This window comes from Pan paniscus, chromosome Y (genome assembly GCF_029289425.2).
Source record: "Pan paniscus chromosome Y, NHGRI_mPanPan1-v2.0_pri, whole genome shotgun sequence".
In the NCBI taxonomy this organism is placed as follows: domain Eukaryota; kingdom Metazoa; phylum Chordata; class Mammalia; order Primates; family Hominidae; genus Pan; species Pan paniscus.
In genome coordinates, this window is record NC_073273.2 from 7,326,318 (window position 1) to 7,340,775 (window position 14,458).

General features: G+C 35.5%; 1 protein-coding gene across 1 annotated transcript in view; it reads right to left on the reverse strand.

Annotated features, from left to right (window-relative positions):
* The window catches only part of LOC117978420 (putative SLC9B1-like protein SLC9B1P1), a 52,595-nt gene extending 38,517 nt beyond the window's left edge, over positions 1 to 14,078 (reverse strand). The window contains exons 1-4 of the mRNA XM_055107095.1: positions 13,961 to 14,078; positions 9,634 to 9,804; positions 6,994 to 7,136; positions 5,753 to 5,879 (exon numbers count right to left, since the gene is read on the reverse strand). Of these exons, the coding sequence (XP_054963070.1) occupies positions 5,753 to 5,879; positions 6,994 to 7,136; positions 9,634 to 9,804; positions 13,961 to 14,078 (559 nt within the window). The remainder of the gene's footprint in view (positions 1 to 5,752; positions 5,880 to 6,993; positions 7,137 to 9,633; positions 9,805 to 13,960) is intronic.
* Positions 14,079 to 14,458: the final 380 nt, after the last annotated feature.

The following is a 14,458-nucleotide window of genomic DNA, read 5'->3' on the forward strand; positions in this document are numbered from 1 at the left end:
AAACTGTCAGAGACTATGATGAACATGTTTATGCAAACAATGTAGAACACCTACAACAAATGGGTAAATTTCTAGAAACATACAACCTCCCAAGATTGAACTAGGAAGAAATTGAAATCCTGAACAAACCAAAAATGAGTTTTGAAACTGAATGAGTAATAAAAAGTCTCTGAGCCAAAAAAAAAAAAAAAAAAAGCAAGCCCAGGACCCAACAGATTCACAGACAAATTCTACTGGAAGTATAAAGAAGAGCTGGTACCAAATGCTACTGAAATTATTCCAAAAAAAGGAGGAGGAAGGATCCCTCCCTAACTCATTTTATGAGGTCAGCATCATTCAGATATGAAAACCTGGTAGAGACACAACAAAAAAGAAAATTTCAGGACAGTCATCACTGATGATCATAGATGCAAATATCCTCAACAAAATACAAGCCAACTGAATCCAGCAGCATATCAAAAAGCTAGTCCACTATGATCAAGTAAGCTTTATCCCTGGGATGCAAGTTTGGTTCAAGATATACAAACCAATAAATGTGATTCATCATAAAATAGAACTAAAAATAAAAACATCCTTTCATGATATAAACCCTCAACAAATGAGTTACTGAAGGAGCATACCTCAAAATAATTGGAGCCATTTATGACAAACCCACAGCCAACTTCATACTGAATGGGAAAAGCTGGAATATTCCCTTTGAGAACTGGAACAAGACAAGGATGCCCACTCTCACTACTCCTATTCAACATAGTGCTGGATGTCCTAGCCAGTGCAATTAGGCAAGAGAAATAAACACAGACATCCAAATAGGAAGAATGGAAGTCAGACTATGCCTCTTCATAGGTGAAACACTTTTATACCAAGAAAACCCCATAGTAGCCTCTCGAGAGCTCCCAGATCTGACAAATGACTTCAACAAAGCTTCAGGATACAAAAATCAATGTACAAAAATCTGTAGCATTTCTATGCATTAACATCATCCAAGCTGACAGCCAAATAAAGAATGCAATCCCATTCCCAGTAGCCACAAAAAAACTACAAAATACCTTGGAATACAGCTAAGCAGGGAGGTGAAAAATCTCTAAAATGAAAATTACAAACAAGTGCTCAAAGAATCAGAGACAACAGAAACAAAAGGAAAACATTCCATGATCACAGATAGGAAGAAGCAATATTGTTAAAATGGCCATACTGTCTAAGGCTATTTACAGAGTCAATGCTATTCCTATCATACCACCAATGACATTTTTCACAGGATTAAAAAAAAGTATTCTAAAATTCATTTGGAGCCAAAAAAAAAAAAAGAAAAAAAAAAGCCCAAATTACCAAAGCAATCCTAAGCAAAAAGAACAAAGTCGAAAGCGTCACACTACCTGACTTCAAACTGTACTACAATGCTACAGTAAGCAAAACAGCATGGTTATGCTCAGCAAAAGAAGTAATCAGCAGAGTAAAAAGACAACTTTTTACTTGAAGTGGGAGAAAATCTTTACAAACTATGCATCCAGCAAAGTACTAATATCCAGAATCTATAAGGAACTCAAAAACAGACATAGACCAGTGGAACAGGTTACAGAATGCAGAAATAAAGCTGCTCACCTATAGCCATCTACTCTTCAACAAACTTGACAAAAACAAGCAAAAATCAACTCAAGGTAGATTAAAGACTTAAATGTAAAACCCAAAACTATAAAAACCCTGGAAGATAGCCTAAGAAATACCATTCTGCATACAGGCCATTCTGGACATATCCTAGGAAACTTCAATTCTGGAAAACACTTTATGACAAAGATGTCAAAAGCAATTGCAACAAAAACGAAAATTCACAAATGCGACCTAATTAAACTAAAGGGCTTCTGCACAGCAAAAGAAATAATCAACAAACAACCTATGGAATGGGAGAAAATATTTGCAAACCATGCATTAGACAAATGTCTAATATCCAGAATGCAAAAAGAAATTAGAAAAATCAACAAGCAAAAATCTAACAACCCCATTAAATGGGCAAAGGACAGGAAAAGACACTTCTCAAAAGAAGACAAACACGTAGTCAACAAGTACATGGAAAAATATTCAACATCACTAATCATTAGAGAAATGCAAAACAAAAGTGCAGTGAGATACAACCTCACAGGAGGCAGAATGGCTATTATTAAAAAGTCAAAAAGTAATAGATGCTGGAGAGCTTGGGGAGATACTCCCAGGTCTTTGGAAGGCTGAGGCATGAGAATTGCTTGAACCTGGGAGGCAGAGGTTGCAGTGAGCTGAGATTGGGCAATTGCACTCTAGACTGGGCAACAGAGCAAGACTCCATCTCAAAAAAAAAAAATACGGAAAGAGAAAGAAAGTAAAACCCACAGCCAACATTATACTGAATGGGGAAAAGTTGAAAGCATTCCCCCGAGAACTGGAACAAGACAAGGATGCCCACTTTCACCACTTCTATTCAACATAGTACTGGAAGTCCTAGCCAGAGCAATCAGACAAGAGAAAGAAATAAAGGGCATTTAAATCAGTAAAGAGGAAGTCAAACTGTTGCTGTTCCTGATGATATGATCATATAATGAGAAAACCCTAAAGACTCATCCAAAAAGCTCCTAGATCTGATAAATGAATTCAGTAACGTTTCAAGATACAACATAAATGTACACAAATCAGTAGCACTGGTATACACCGAGGGTGACTGAGCTGAGAATTAAATCAAGATCTCAACCCCTTTTACAACAGCTACAAAAAAACCAAACCAAACAAACAAACAATACCAAAGAAAAAACCCCAAGCAAACCAACTTAGGAATATACCTAACGAAGGAGGTGAAAGATCTCTACAGTGAAAACTACAAAACACTGCAGAAAGAAATCATAGATGACACAAACAAGTAGAAACACATTACATGCTCATGGATAGGTAGAATCAATATTGTGAAAATGACCATACTGCCAAAAGCAATCTACATCATCATTCTTCCCCGAACTAGAAAAAGCAATCCTAAAATTAATGTGGAACCCAAAAATAGCCCGCATAACGAAAGCAAGACTAAGCAAAAAGAACAAATGTGGATGCATCACATTGCTTGACTTCAAGCTATACTATAAGTCTATAGTCATCAAAGCAGCATAATACTGGTATAAAAATGGGCACATAGACTAATGGAACCGAATAGAGAAACGAGAAATAAAGCCAAATACTTAAGCCAACTGATCTTTAACAAAGGAAACAAAAACATAAAGTTGGGAAAGGACACCATATTCAACAAATGGTGCTAGGATAATTGGCAAGCCATATGTAGAAGAATGAAACTGCATCCTCATCTCTCACCTTATACAAAAATCAACTCAAGATGGATCAAAGACTTAAATCTAACACCTAAAACCATAAAAATTCTAGAAGGTAACATTGGAAATACCCTTCTAGACATTTGCTTAGGCAAAGACTTCATGACCAAGAACCCAAAAGCAAAGGCAACAAAAACAAAGATAAATAGATGGGACTTAATTCAACTAAGAAGCTTCTACACAGAAAAAGAAATAATCAGCAGAGTAAAAAGACAACCTATAGAGTGGGAGAAAATCTTTACAAACTATGCATCCAACAAAGTAATAATATCCAGAATCCATAAGGAACGCAAACAAATCAGCAAGAAAAAACCAAATTATCCTATCAAAAAGTGTGCTAAGGACATGAATAGACACTTCCCAAAAGAAGATATAAATGGCCAAGAAACATGAAAAAATCCTCAATATCACTAATTATCAGGGAAATGCAAAGAAACCACAATGTGATACCATCTCACTCCTCCAAGTATAGCCATCATCAAAAAATTAAAAAAATAAATGTTGCCATGGGTGTGGTAAAAAGGGAACACTTTTACACTGCTGGGGGGAATGTAAACTAGTACAACCACTATGGAAAAGAGTATGAAGATTTCTTAAATAATTAAAAGTAGATCTACCATTTGATCTAGCAATCCCACTACTGGGTATTTACCCAGAGGAAAAGAAGTCATTATATGAAAAAAACACTTGCACACACGTTTACTGCAGCACAATTTGCAATTGTGAAAGATATGGAACTAGCTCAAATGCCCATCAATCAATGAACGCATAGAGAAAATACGATATATATATATATATATGTGTGTGTGTGTGTGTACATACACACATCTATGTGTATATATGTATATATATATGTGTATGTGTGTATATATATACACACACAGACCATAGAGGGAATACTACTCAGCTATAAAAAGGAATGAAATAATGGCATTCAGAGCAGCCTGGAAAGAGTCGGACACCATTATTCTAAGTGAAGTAATTCAGGAATGAGAAAATCAAACATTCTATGTTCTGACTTATAAGTGGGAGTTATGCTATGAGGATGCAAAAGCATAAGAATGATACAATGGACTTTGGGGACTTAGGGGGAAGAGTAGGAGGAGGGTGAGGGATAAAAGAGTACACCTTGGGTGCACTGTACACTGCTCTGGTGACGGGTGCACCAAAATCTCAGAAATTACCACTAAAAATATTTTCCATGTAAACAAACACCATCTGTTCCTTAAAAACTAATGAAAAAAATATAAAAGACATGACATCAACCTAAACGCCCATCAATGGTGAACTGGATAAAGAAAATGTGGCACATATACACCACAGAATAATACACAAAGTGAATTAACGCAGGAACAGGAAACCAAATATCCCATATTCTCACTTATAAGTGGGAGCTAAACACTGAGTGCACATGGACAGAAAGAAGGGAACAATCATCACTAGGTGAATTTGAGAGTGGAGGGTGGAAGGAGGGGGAGAATAGAAAAACTACCTATTGGGTATTATACTTACAACCTGGGTGACAAAATAATCTCCTTACCAAACCCCTGTGACATGCAATTTATCCATATAACAAGCCTGCTCATGTACCCCTTGAGCCAAAATAAAAATTGGAGAAGAAAAAAACTCCTAAGAGTTGTCACTTTGGGTAGAGTTATGGGCATTACGATTTGAAGGCATAGTTTAAGGTCATTCCTTCTTTATTTATAAAGTTTTAATTTTTAAAATAGAAGTGCATTTGAGTATTTTATCACAAATATTAATTTAAAAATTCACTGGATTTTGTAGTAACTGTGTAATGGATGAACTTTGCTATGAGTGTCATTGGAATGGATAAGCAGAGACAAAAGTTGATGAATTAAGAAATGAAAAGGAGTTAGGATCTAGAGACAGTAGTTATAGACTTATTTTGAGGAATTCAAACATAAGACAAATGGATGGTAGATAAAGATGGATGGGGCATTGGATATACGGCAAGAGTTTTTGTTTGCTTGCTTTCTTCAAAATGAGAGAGTTTATATTTATACACCTATGTCTATATAAAATGTTTCTCAAATATATATATAAATACACATACATATATATGAAATGTGCAACTGTATTTACATATAGCTATGAGGAAGAGGCCATTAGATAGATTAAAACATTCAGATATGTTATAATACAGATGAAAAGGAATAAATTGATCACTTGAATTTTCTTGATGATAAACATTTAGGGGCTATGAATGTTTGTTAAAACAATTTCGTGCAATTTGGGACATGCTCTGCTTTTAATCAACTGCTTTCCAAGGATTTTAACACTGTGAAATGAATTTTAGTAGAACTTTTCTATACAATATTCTGAATATTTTAACAGTTTTAACCAAGCATCCTTAATTGAATATTTCCGTAAGAAAAAATGAGATAGAAATTATCCTATTAGAATTGCCCATTGCCAGGGAAATTTCATAATGAAGTGGGAAAAAACAGCAGCTGCACTTGCCTCCACAATGCATGGACCTAATGCCATTCTGAAACAAACCACCTTCAAATGCCTCAAAGCCTGAAACAGAAAACAGTCACATTTGATACATTTACAATGGCCAAAAAGAAAATTATTTTAACAAATGTTGGAATATAAAGTCTTTTTTCATCAGAAACTTTCACTAAACAAAATCTCATTTCAACAGATTGTCCCACTGGACTTTGAACTCTATTATATTTTATATGTCATCATAGGTTGTATTATAAACAATTTCATCTTTTATAAAATATTATTGTATTTTAATTATTAAAAGATCAATTTTACTGTGATTAAATAGCTAATGCTACCTTCCTGAACTTTCCTAATACATAGTATAATAATAGTGTCCTATTAGTGTTTTCCCATTAACTTTTTGATATGAACTTTTTGATTAACTTAATAAGTATAAATGCAATACTAACATGCCAAAGAAAATAACTTAAAAACTGCATAATTCACTTTAAAAGGGAGAACTTTTCAATTTTCTCCTTGGTTCATACTTGCTACTGGAGAATATAATCTCATTGGCTATAATTATTTATGCTCTTGAGCTATTTCTATTCAACCACATTTGCCACATTTATTTGAGTGGCTGTCATATTCATGAATAGTCATCTTCTTATAGATGGGATTTATGATCCCTAGAATGTAATATTTTAAGAAATGCTTTAAAAGATTAGATTTTACAATAATGCAAAGATAATCAGCAACATAATCCTGTAGAGAAAACGTCATAAAACATTACTGAAATCCTTAATCACCCTAAAAAAAGAAAAATAATTGTATAAGGTTTTTCTTATAAAACCTTTGTTTGTTTGTTTTGTTTTGTTTTTTGAGATGGAGTCTCACTCTGTCCCCCAGGCTGGACTGCAGTGGCACTATCTCAGCTCACTGCAACCTCTGTCACTCAGGTTCAAGTGATTCTCTTGCCTCAGCCTCCCGAGTAGCTGGGATTACCAGGTAAATGCCACCATGCCCAGCTAATTTTTGTAGATTACAGGCAGGAGACATTATGCCCGGCCGTTTTTTCTTTATCTTAGGTTTGTTTACAGACTCCACTTGGAACAGGTAAATAAAATTTTTGCTTCTTTTTCTTTCTCACCATCCTCTAATATTTGAAATAACCTTACTCGATTTGTAATTGTAAATCTACCTGTGGATCGATTCCAAGCCCAGCTCGTATTAGAATAATGTTAAGGGCAATGCTTCTTAAAATTGAAGACCATGCGTTAGGAACATGGACATGTTCACTGATAAATGGAACATTCCTAATTGTAAAACCAGCCACTAACATCCCTTAAAAGAAAGAAAATAAACATACATGACAGTTCATTTTTCTGAGAAAGAAAACAGAAATGTTTACTTTATTTTCTAATGCACTATGTCTCTCATTATTTTGGTAAAGGGCACGTTACAAGCAAGTAGAGAAGGCAGCATGAATAAAGGAATGGTGATAAGAAACAATACACCAAAATGGGGTTCAACAAGTAATTTAGTGTTGCTGGAACATACAGGGCAAGGAAAGGAGGGAGGAGAATGAGCTTGGTGGGCCAGATCATAGAAAGGTCTCCCCCCACTTTGGCAAAGTAAGGCACCATGGGAAGGTTTTAGGCAGGAAGTAACATAATGAGTCTTGTGATTTTTATATGAGGGTCTTGGTGAATTAGTTAGGGATAAAACTGGAGACAGAGACCAAATTGAAGGCTCTGCCACAGTCCACGCAAAAGTTGGAAACAAATATCCTAAGCTAGAGCAAAAGAGAAAGTTTGGAGAGGAGGAAAATGATTCAATAAATACTTAGAAGGCGCTGCAAGAAAACTGTTGATACAGACGGGACAGCAGAGATAAGATGTAGAGATTATCTGTAATGACATTGTACTGAATATATATTTATTTTTGGGGACAGGGTCTCATTCTGTTGCTCAAGGTGAGTGCAGTAATGCAAACATGGCTCACTGTAGGCTTAATCTCCTGAGCTCAAGTGATCCTCTTGCCTTAGCCTCCTGAGTAGCTGAGACCCTAAAAATTTTTAATATTTTGTAAAGACAAGGTCTGCTATGTTGCCCAGGCTGGTTTTGAACTCCTGGGGTCAGGTGATCCTCCTGCCTTGGCTTCCCAAAGTGCTGGGATTATGGGCATGAGCCACAAGGCCTGGCCCACTGTACTGAATATTTAGATATATTTGAATACAGTAAGGTCTCACTTAACATCGTCGATAGGTGATTGGAAATGGCAACTTAGAGTGAATTGGTATATAACAAAACCAATTTTAGCATAGGCTAAATGATATAAACAAGAGTCAATTTCCTACAGCATATTTCTGGTCACAAAACATCATCAAACTTCTAAATAAAGATCCAAAACACTTCTAGTATTAAACAATGAAATAAATGTGAGCTCTACATACATTTTACAAAGTTTTATAAAAACAAATAAGATAATTATTTGCTTATGTTTTGGTGAATCCACGAGTGATGGTGGTTATAACAGTGATGGTTAAAATCAAAGAATAAATGTTTACAAAGTGAAAATTGTAAGTAGCACCTCCTCCCACTATGCAGTTCAAAAACAAACACAAATATGGTAGGCTGGCTGAGAGTTTTCATATCACATTGTTTATTGTCTTGCATTTGTATGGTTATCTTATACTTAATAAAATTTTATTTTACAATAATTTATATTAATTCATTTATTCATTGTACAATCCACAAGTTCAGGGTCATTGTACAATCCACTAGAATACTAGTTCAGGGTCAAAGGGGACTGAAACTTAATCCAAAAAAATCAAGGAGGGACTCCCTCCCTAACACATTCTATGAATCTAGTATTACTATTATACCCAAATCAGGCAAAGCCATACACACACACACACACACACACACACACACACACACACTACTGGTCAATATCCCTGATGAATATAGATGCAAAAATTCTCAACTAGCAAAATGAATTCTATAGTACATCAAATAGATAATATAGTTAAGTGGGTTTTACTCCAGAAATACAAGGATGGTTCAACATGTGAATCATTCTTCCATAAAGACATACACACACATATGTTCATTGCAGCACTATTCACAATAAAAAGACATGGAATCAACTTAAATGACTAAATAAAGAAAATGTGGTACATATACACCATGGAATACTATGCAGTCATAAAAAAGAATGGCATCATGTTCTTTGTAGCAACATGGATAGAGCTGAACACCATTATCCTAAGTGAAATAACTCAGAAACAGAAAACTCAAATACCACATGTTCTCACTTATATGTGGGAGCTAAACAATGCGTACATATGGACATAAAGATGGAAATAATAGACAATGGGGAGTCCAAAAGGAGAGAGGGTTGGAGGGTTAAGGTTGAAAAATTACCTATTGGGTATAGTATTCACTGTTTGGTGATGGGTTCATTAGAGCCGAAATCTCACCATTATGCAATATATACATGTACCAAACCTGCACATGTACTCCGTGAATCTAAACTTTTTAAAGATTCTATTAAACAATAAAGCAACAGGAATAATGTACTAAGGATATTAAATTTATTTTTAAAATAAATTTTGGATAAAACTTGTGTGTGTATATATGTAGACAGAGAGAGAAATAAATGCCCCTATAAAGGAGCTGTACACATACACACACACATACAGTAAATACACATATGAAGAAACTATATAAAACATACTATATTGAAATATTTCTGAATTATAACTAATTCAACAAGAAAATGTTCAAAATTTGCATATAGTCAATAATAAAGAAAAGAGAGCTAATTATATACTTACCAAGAAGATGTGGAAGTGGAGGCACTAAAGGTATTCTAATGAGTTGTAAAATTTTTCCCCCAATAATGGCACTATAAAAAATAATTAACAATCCAAATAAATTTCCACCAGGGAGAGCTTCAGAGCCTAAGATTGCTAAGGTCATACACCATATCACAAACAGTGCAACTCCTGAAATACAAAAAAGTGTACAGCTATATATCTACATACACATAGATGTATACAAACAAACGATCAATTCTCTTTCATCATATATACTAATAGCCAGTTCTATAAAATGATACAGGGTATAGATCAACATTGCTTACTAGTTTGGTGAAAGAGATACCTGCTTAACATATACTCCAAATAACCTGTCAATTTATGAAGTAGGTTTTAAACAAAGTGTTTTCACTTTAAAAATATTTAAAAACTATATGTGGGCCAGGTGCAGTGGCTCACGCCTTAATCCCAGCACTTTGGGAGGCTGAGGCGGGCTGGATCACATGAGGTCAGGAGTTTGAGACCAGCCTGACCAACACAGTGAAATCCCATCTCTACTAAAAACGCAAAAATTAGCCAGGCGTGGTGGTGCGTGTCTGTAATCCCAGCTACATGGGAGGCTGAGTCAGGAGAATTGCTTGAACCCAGGAGGTGGAGGTTGCAGTGAGCCAAGATTGTGCCACTGCACTCCAGCCTGGGTGACAGAGTGAGACTCACTCTCAATAATAAATAAATAAATAAATAAATAAATAAATAAAACCTATATGTGAACTCTTGAAAATGCTAACTTATAATATATGATAGTTAAAAACATCATGGCAATATGATGAGATTTACTTCATTTTATATTTTAAAATAGCTTTTTTATCAGGATGGAAAATAAGAGGATGATTGGCTGTGATAAGAATTCACAACCTTATTGAAGATCACAGTGTCAAGGTGCCAAATCTTTTAACAGGAACCTGCTAAATATTTTTATTGAAAGGATAATTCAACTGATATTTGGCATAAATGTATTATAGGACGTATTGGCTGGAAGAAATGAACCTAGATTTTGTGGGAATAAATATAAAGTATCTTAGATTATGCGTAGGAGGTAGAGGGAGATTAAGATGAGTAGGTATAAGTTACTAGACATCTTGTTTCTGGCAACTAGGTGCTACTCACTGAGGAATCCATAGGTTTCTGTAAAGGAGAGAAAATAACATGGTAAATTTCCATTTGCTAATTAAATGGCTACCTTTATTTTCTATGAATCATAATTGCTAATGCTTTTAATATTCTTAAAACAGCTTACATGAATTTTTTAGCTATGACCCCTTTCTGACTGTATAGAATTTGCCAGGGTAGAAAAGGAGGATTTTGACTCACTCCAGGCAGAAAGTTAGAACAAAGTTTCTTTCCTCCTCCCCTCTGATTATTGTCATGTTGCAAAACTGGAAGCCTTGGAGAGCTAAACTCTCACTAAAATAATGGACCAGGCTGGGCATGGTGGCTCGCGCCTGTAATCCCAGCACTTTGGGAGGCCGAGGTGGGTGGATCACCTGAGGTCAGGAGTTCAAGATGAGCCTGACCAACACGGTGAAACGCCATCTCTATTAAAAATACAGACAATTAGCCTGGTCTCATGGTGCATGCCTGTAATCCCAGCTACTTGGGAGGCTGAGGTAGGAGAATTGCTTGAACCCAGGGGCAGACATTGCAGTGAGCTGAGATGGCACCACTTCACTCCAGCCTGGGTAACAAAAGCAAAACTCCATCTCAAGAAAACAAAACAAAACAAAACAAAAAACAAAAAAATAATAAAAAACACGGACCAGAAAATGTCATCCTACTGACAAATTGAGAAGACAATGCAGTTTGTCTTAGCTGGTCTCTGTGTGGCAGTCTTTCTTGAGAATTTATATGTAAAACTAGCCTCATCCAACTTATGTGTAGGGCTCAAATTACATTACATGCACAGGTTAGGGCTCCCAAAGTTCTAAACCTACCATAAAATTGTCCCTGCATAGAAGTATCCCTAGAACACTTAGTAGAGGCTAATTCAAAAAATCTCTAATAGACACTCCTGATCCCAGACTGCATAAAGACTAAAAGGTAAAGCCAAGTGAATCTGAACTTAAAATAAGAAGAAATATCCCATGAGCAAAAGTTAACAGATACAACAAAGAATGGGAATAGATGTCTAAAAACCTTTGCTAATAGAACCACTAGATAGACACTATAAAATATGTATTTTCAAAGGGACTAGAGACAATTTTTAAAAATTGGAGACATGAGAAGAAGAAATTACTTGAAACTATTGTAAAATAATTAAATAGAACAACTAGAAAAAACTTTAAAATGTACTCAACTGAAAAAAAAACCCACCAAGTACCCAAATAGCAATCTAGACAAAGCTGAAGAGAGAACACAGCAAAGTAGTAGATATGAGGAAATTATTTAAGAGCATAGCACACACAAAAAAACGAGGTGGAAAATGAGAGATTTAGATTATGGAAAAGATCTAAAACACAACTAATGGTAGTTTCAGAAACATAATTGAAAGAATTAAGAAGATATAATATTTGAGAAGAAAACTGGCTTCAAATTTTACAGAATTGATTAGGGTTTTCCTTGATTTGGACACAGGAAGTCAAATGAGTTCTAATCAGGATTAAGTAAAAATAGATACTTAGATAAAATATTGAGAAACTATAGACTACCAAAGGCAAAAATAAAATCTTAAATAATCTAGACAGAGAAAGAGAGATTAATCATAATTGAATAAACAATAGAGCAGATTCTCAATTCTTATCAGCAACCATAGAAGATGGAAGATAGTTAAATAAAGTCTTCAAAGTAAGTAAAACATTCAATGTTGAATTCTGTAGCCAGTTACCTGTCACTCGAACAAAAGACAAATGAAAGATATTGTCAAACAAACACAGTTAAGAACATATGCCATTTTTTACCAGGGAAAAATCTACTGAAAGATATGCTTTAGAAGCATGACATAGAACCAAAAAAGTTGGAACAATGTGCAAAGAAATTGGTAAAATGTAGTTTAGTCTAAACAAGTATTTGTTGTGTAACACATTACTAATGAAATTTGTTAATCAGAGGATATAAAAATAAGGTTGGGAGGTGACATGAAAGGGTTGGCAATTTATTTCCCCACCAAAACTTCCCCCAGAAATTGCAGAAATACCAAAAACAATCATTTCAGGACCCCAAAAACTCATCAAAGGCAGTTATCAAATTTAAGAAGCATTTATTCTTGAAAAAAGTGTTAGGGTTTTGGGTAGGATTGGTAAAATCTGAGCCCTTCCTGACTGGGGTTGCTCCCTGATATGGTTTGGCTTTGTGTCCCCATCCAAATCTCATCTTGAATTGCACTCCCATAATTCCTATGTGTTGTGGGAGGAGCCTGGTGGGAGATAATTGAATTATGGGGGTGGCTTCCCCCCATACTGTTCTCGTGGTAGTGGATAAGTCTCACAAGATCTGATGGCTTTATCAGGGGTTTCCGCTTTTGCATCTTCCTCATTTTCTCTTGCCGCCACCATGTAAGAAGTGCCTTTCACCTCCCACCATGATTCTGAGGTCTTCTCAGCCACCTGGAACTATAAGTCCAATTAAACCTGTTTTTCTTCCCAGTCTTGGGTATGTCTTTATCAGCAGAATGAAAACGGACTAATACACTCCCATCTATCTTCTCACCCCCAAGCTCAGTTGGGAAAAACTGTAGTTTTACAAGTTTGAAGCTGAATGTAAAACCCAGCAGCTTTCCTGTTAGGGCTGGGGACAGGAGTGTATTTGGTATGGAGTAGAGGGAAGAAATCAATGGTTTTGCCAGTTAAATATAGCAGAGTGGTTTGGGAATGAACAGAGAGAATTGCAGATTTGCTAGTCTGAGGTTGCAGTTTCAATTGGGGAAGTGGAAGACAAGATAAAAATTTAAATGAGAGATCCTGAGGGTCAATAGGTGCAGCAAACCACCATGGCACATGTATACCTGTGTAACAAGCCTGAATGTTCTGCACATGTATCCTGGAAGTCAAAGTAAAATTAAAAAAGAAAGAAAGAAAGAGAAGGAAAGACAGAGAGAAATAAATAAAGAAAGAAAGAGAAAGAAAGAAATAAAGAGAGAGAGAGAAAGAGAGAAAGAAGAAAGAAAGAAAGAAAGAAGGAAGGAAAGAAAGAAAGAAAGAAAGAAAGAAAGAAAGAAAGAAAGAAAGAAAGAAAGAAAAGAAAAGAAAGACCCACATGCAAGGCTAGAGTTTTCCAGTTCCAAGTTCCAATTCTCTCATTGAGAAGAGTGGCTCACTGTGCCTAAACTGTTTATACAAACAACGTGGTTTACTCTGAACAGCTGCTTTTCCTCTGGGAGTCTGGAATTCTGGTACATGTGAAGGAGAATAACCTCCATAAAATCCTGAGTACTGAGTCTCTAATGAGACTCTGGTCCTGGTAGATGACATTGCACATGCGCTGTCAAAATTTCATGCTGGGAAAGAGAAACACACCCTTGTAACCCCACAGGAGATGATTCCAGGAAGCTTGTGCCTGGTATCCTCCAGACTTTACCACATACAACTTTTTCCCTTTGCTAATTTTGCTTTCTATCCATTCACTATAATAAATTAAAAACCTGAGTATTACTAAAAAAAAAAAAAAAAAAGAGAGAGAGAGAGAAATCCTGGAAAGGAGAGAATCATAGAAAGTTTGAGAAAAGTTCTCCACACATATGGCCAATTGGAAAAGTATGGAAGTGCAGGAAAGACTCAAGAGAGTATGACAAAAAGTAAAAATGAAGTAAGACTTGAGTATTAATTGCAACTTTCAATGTATTCACCCACCC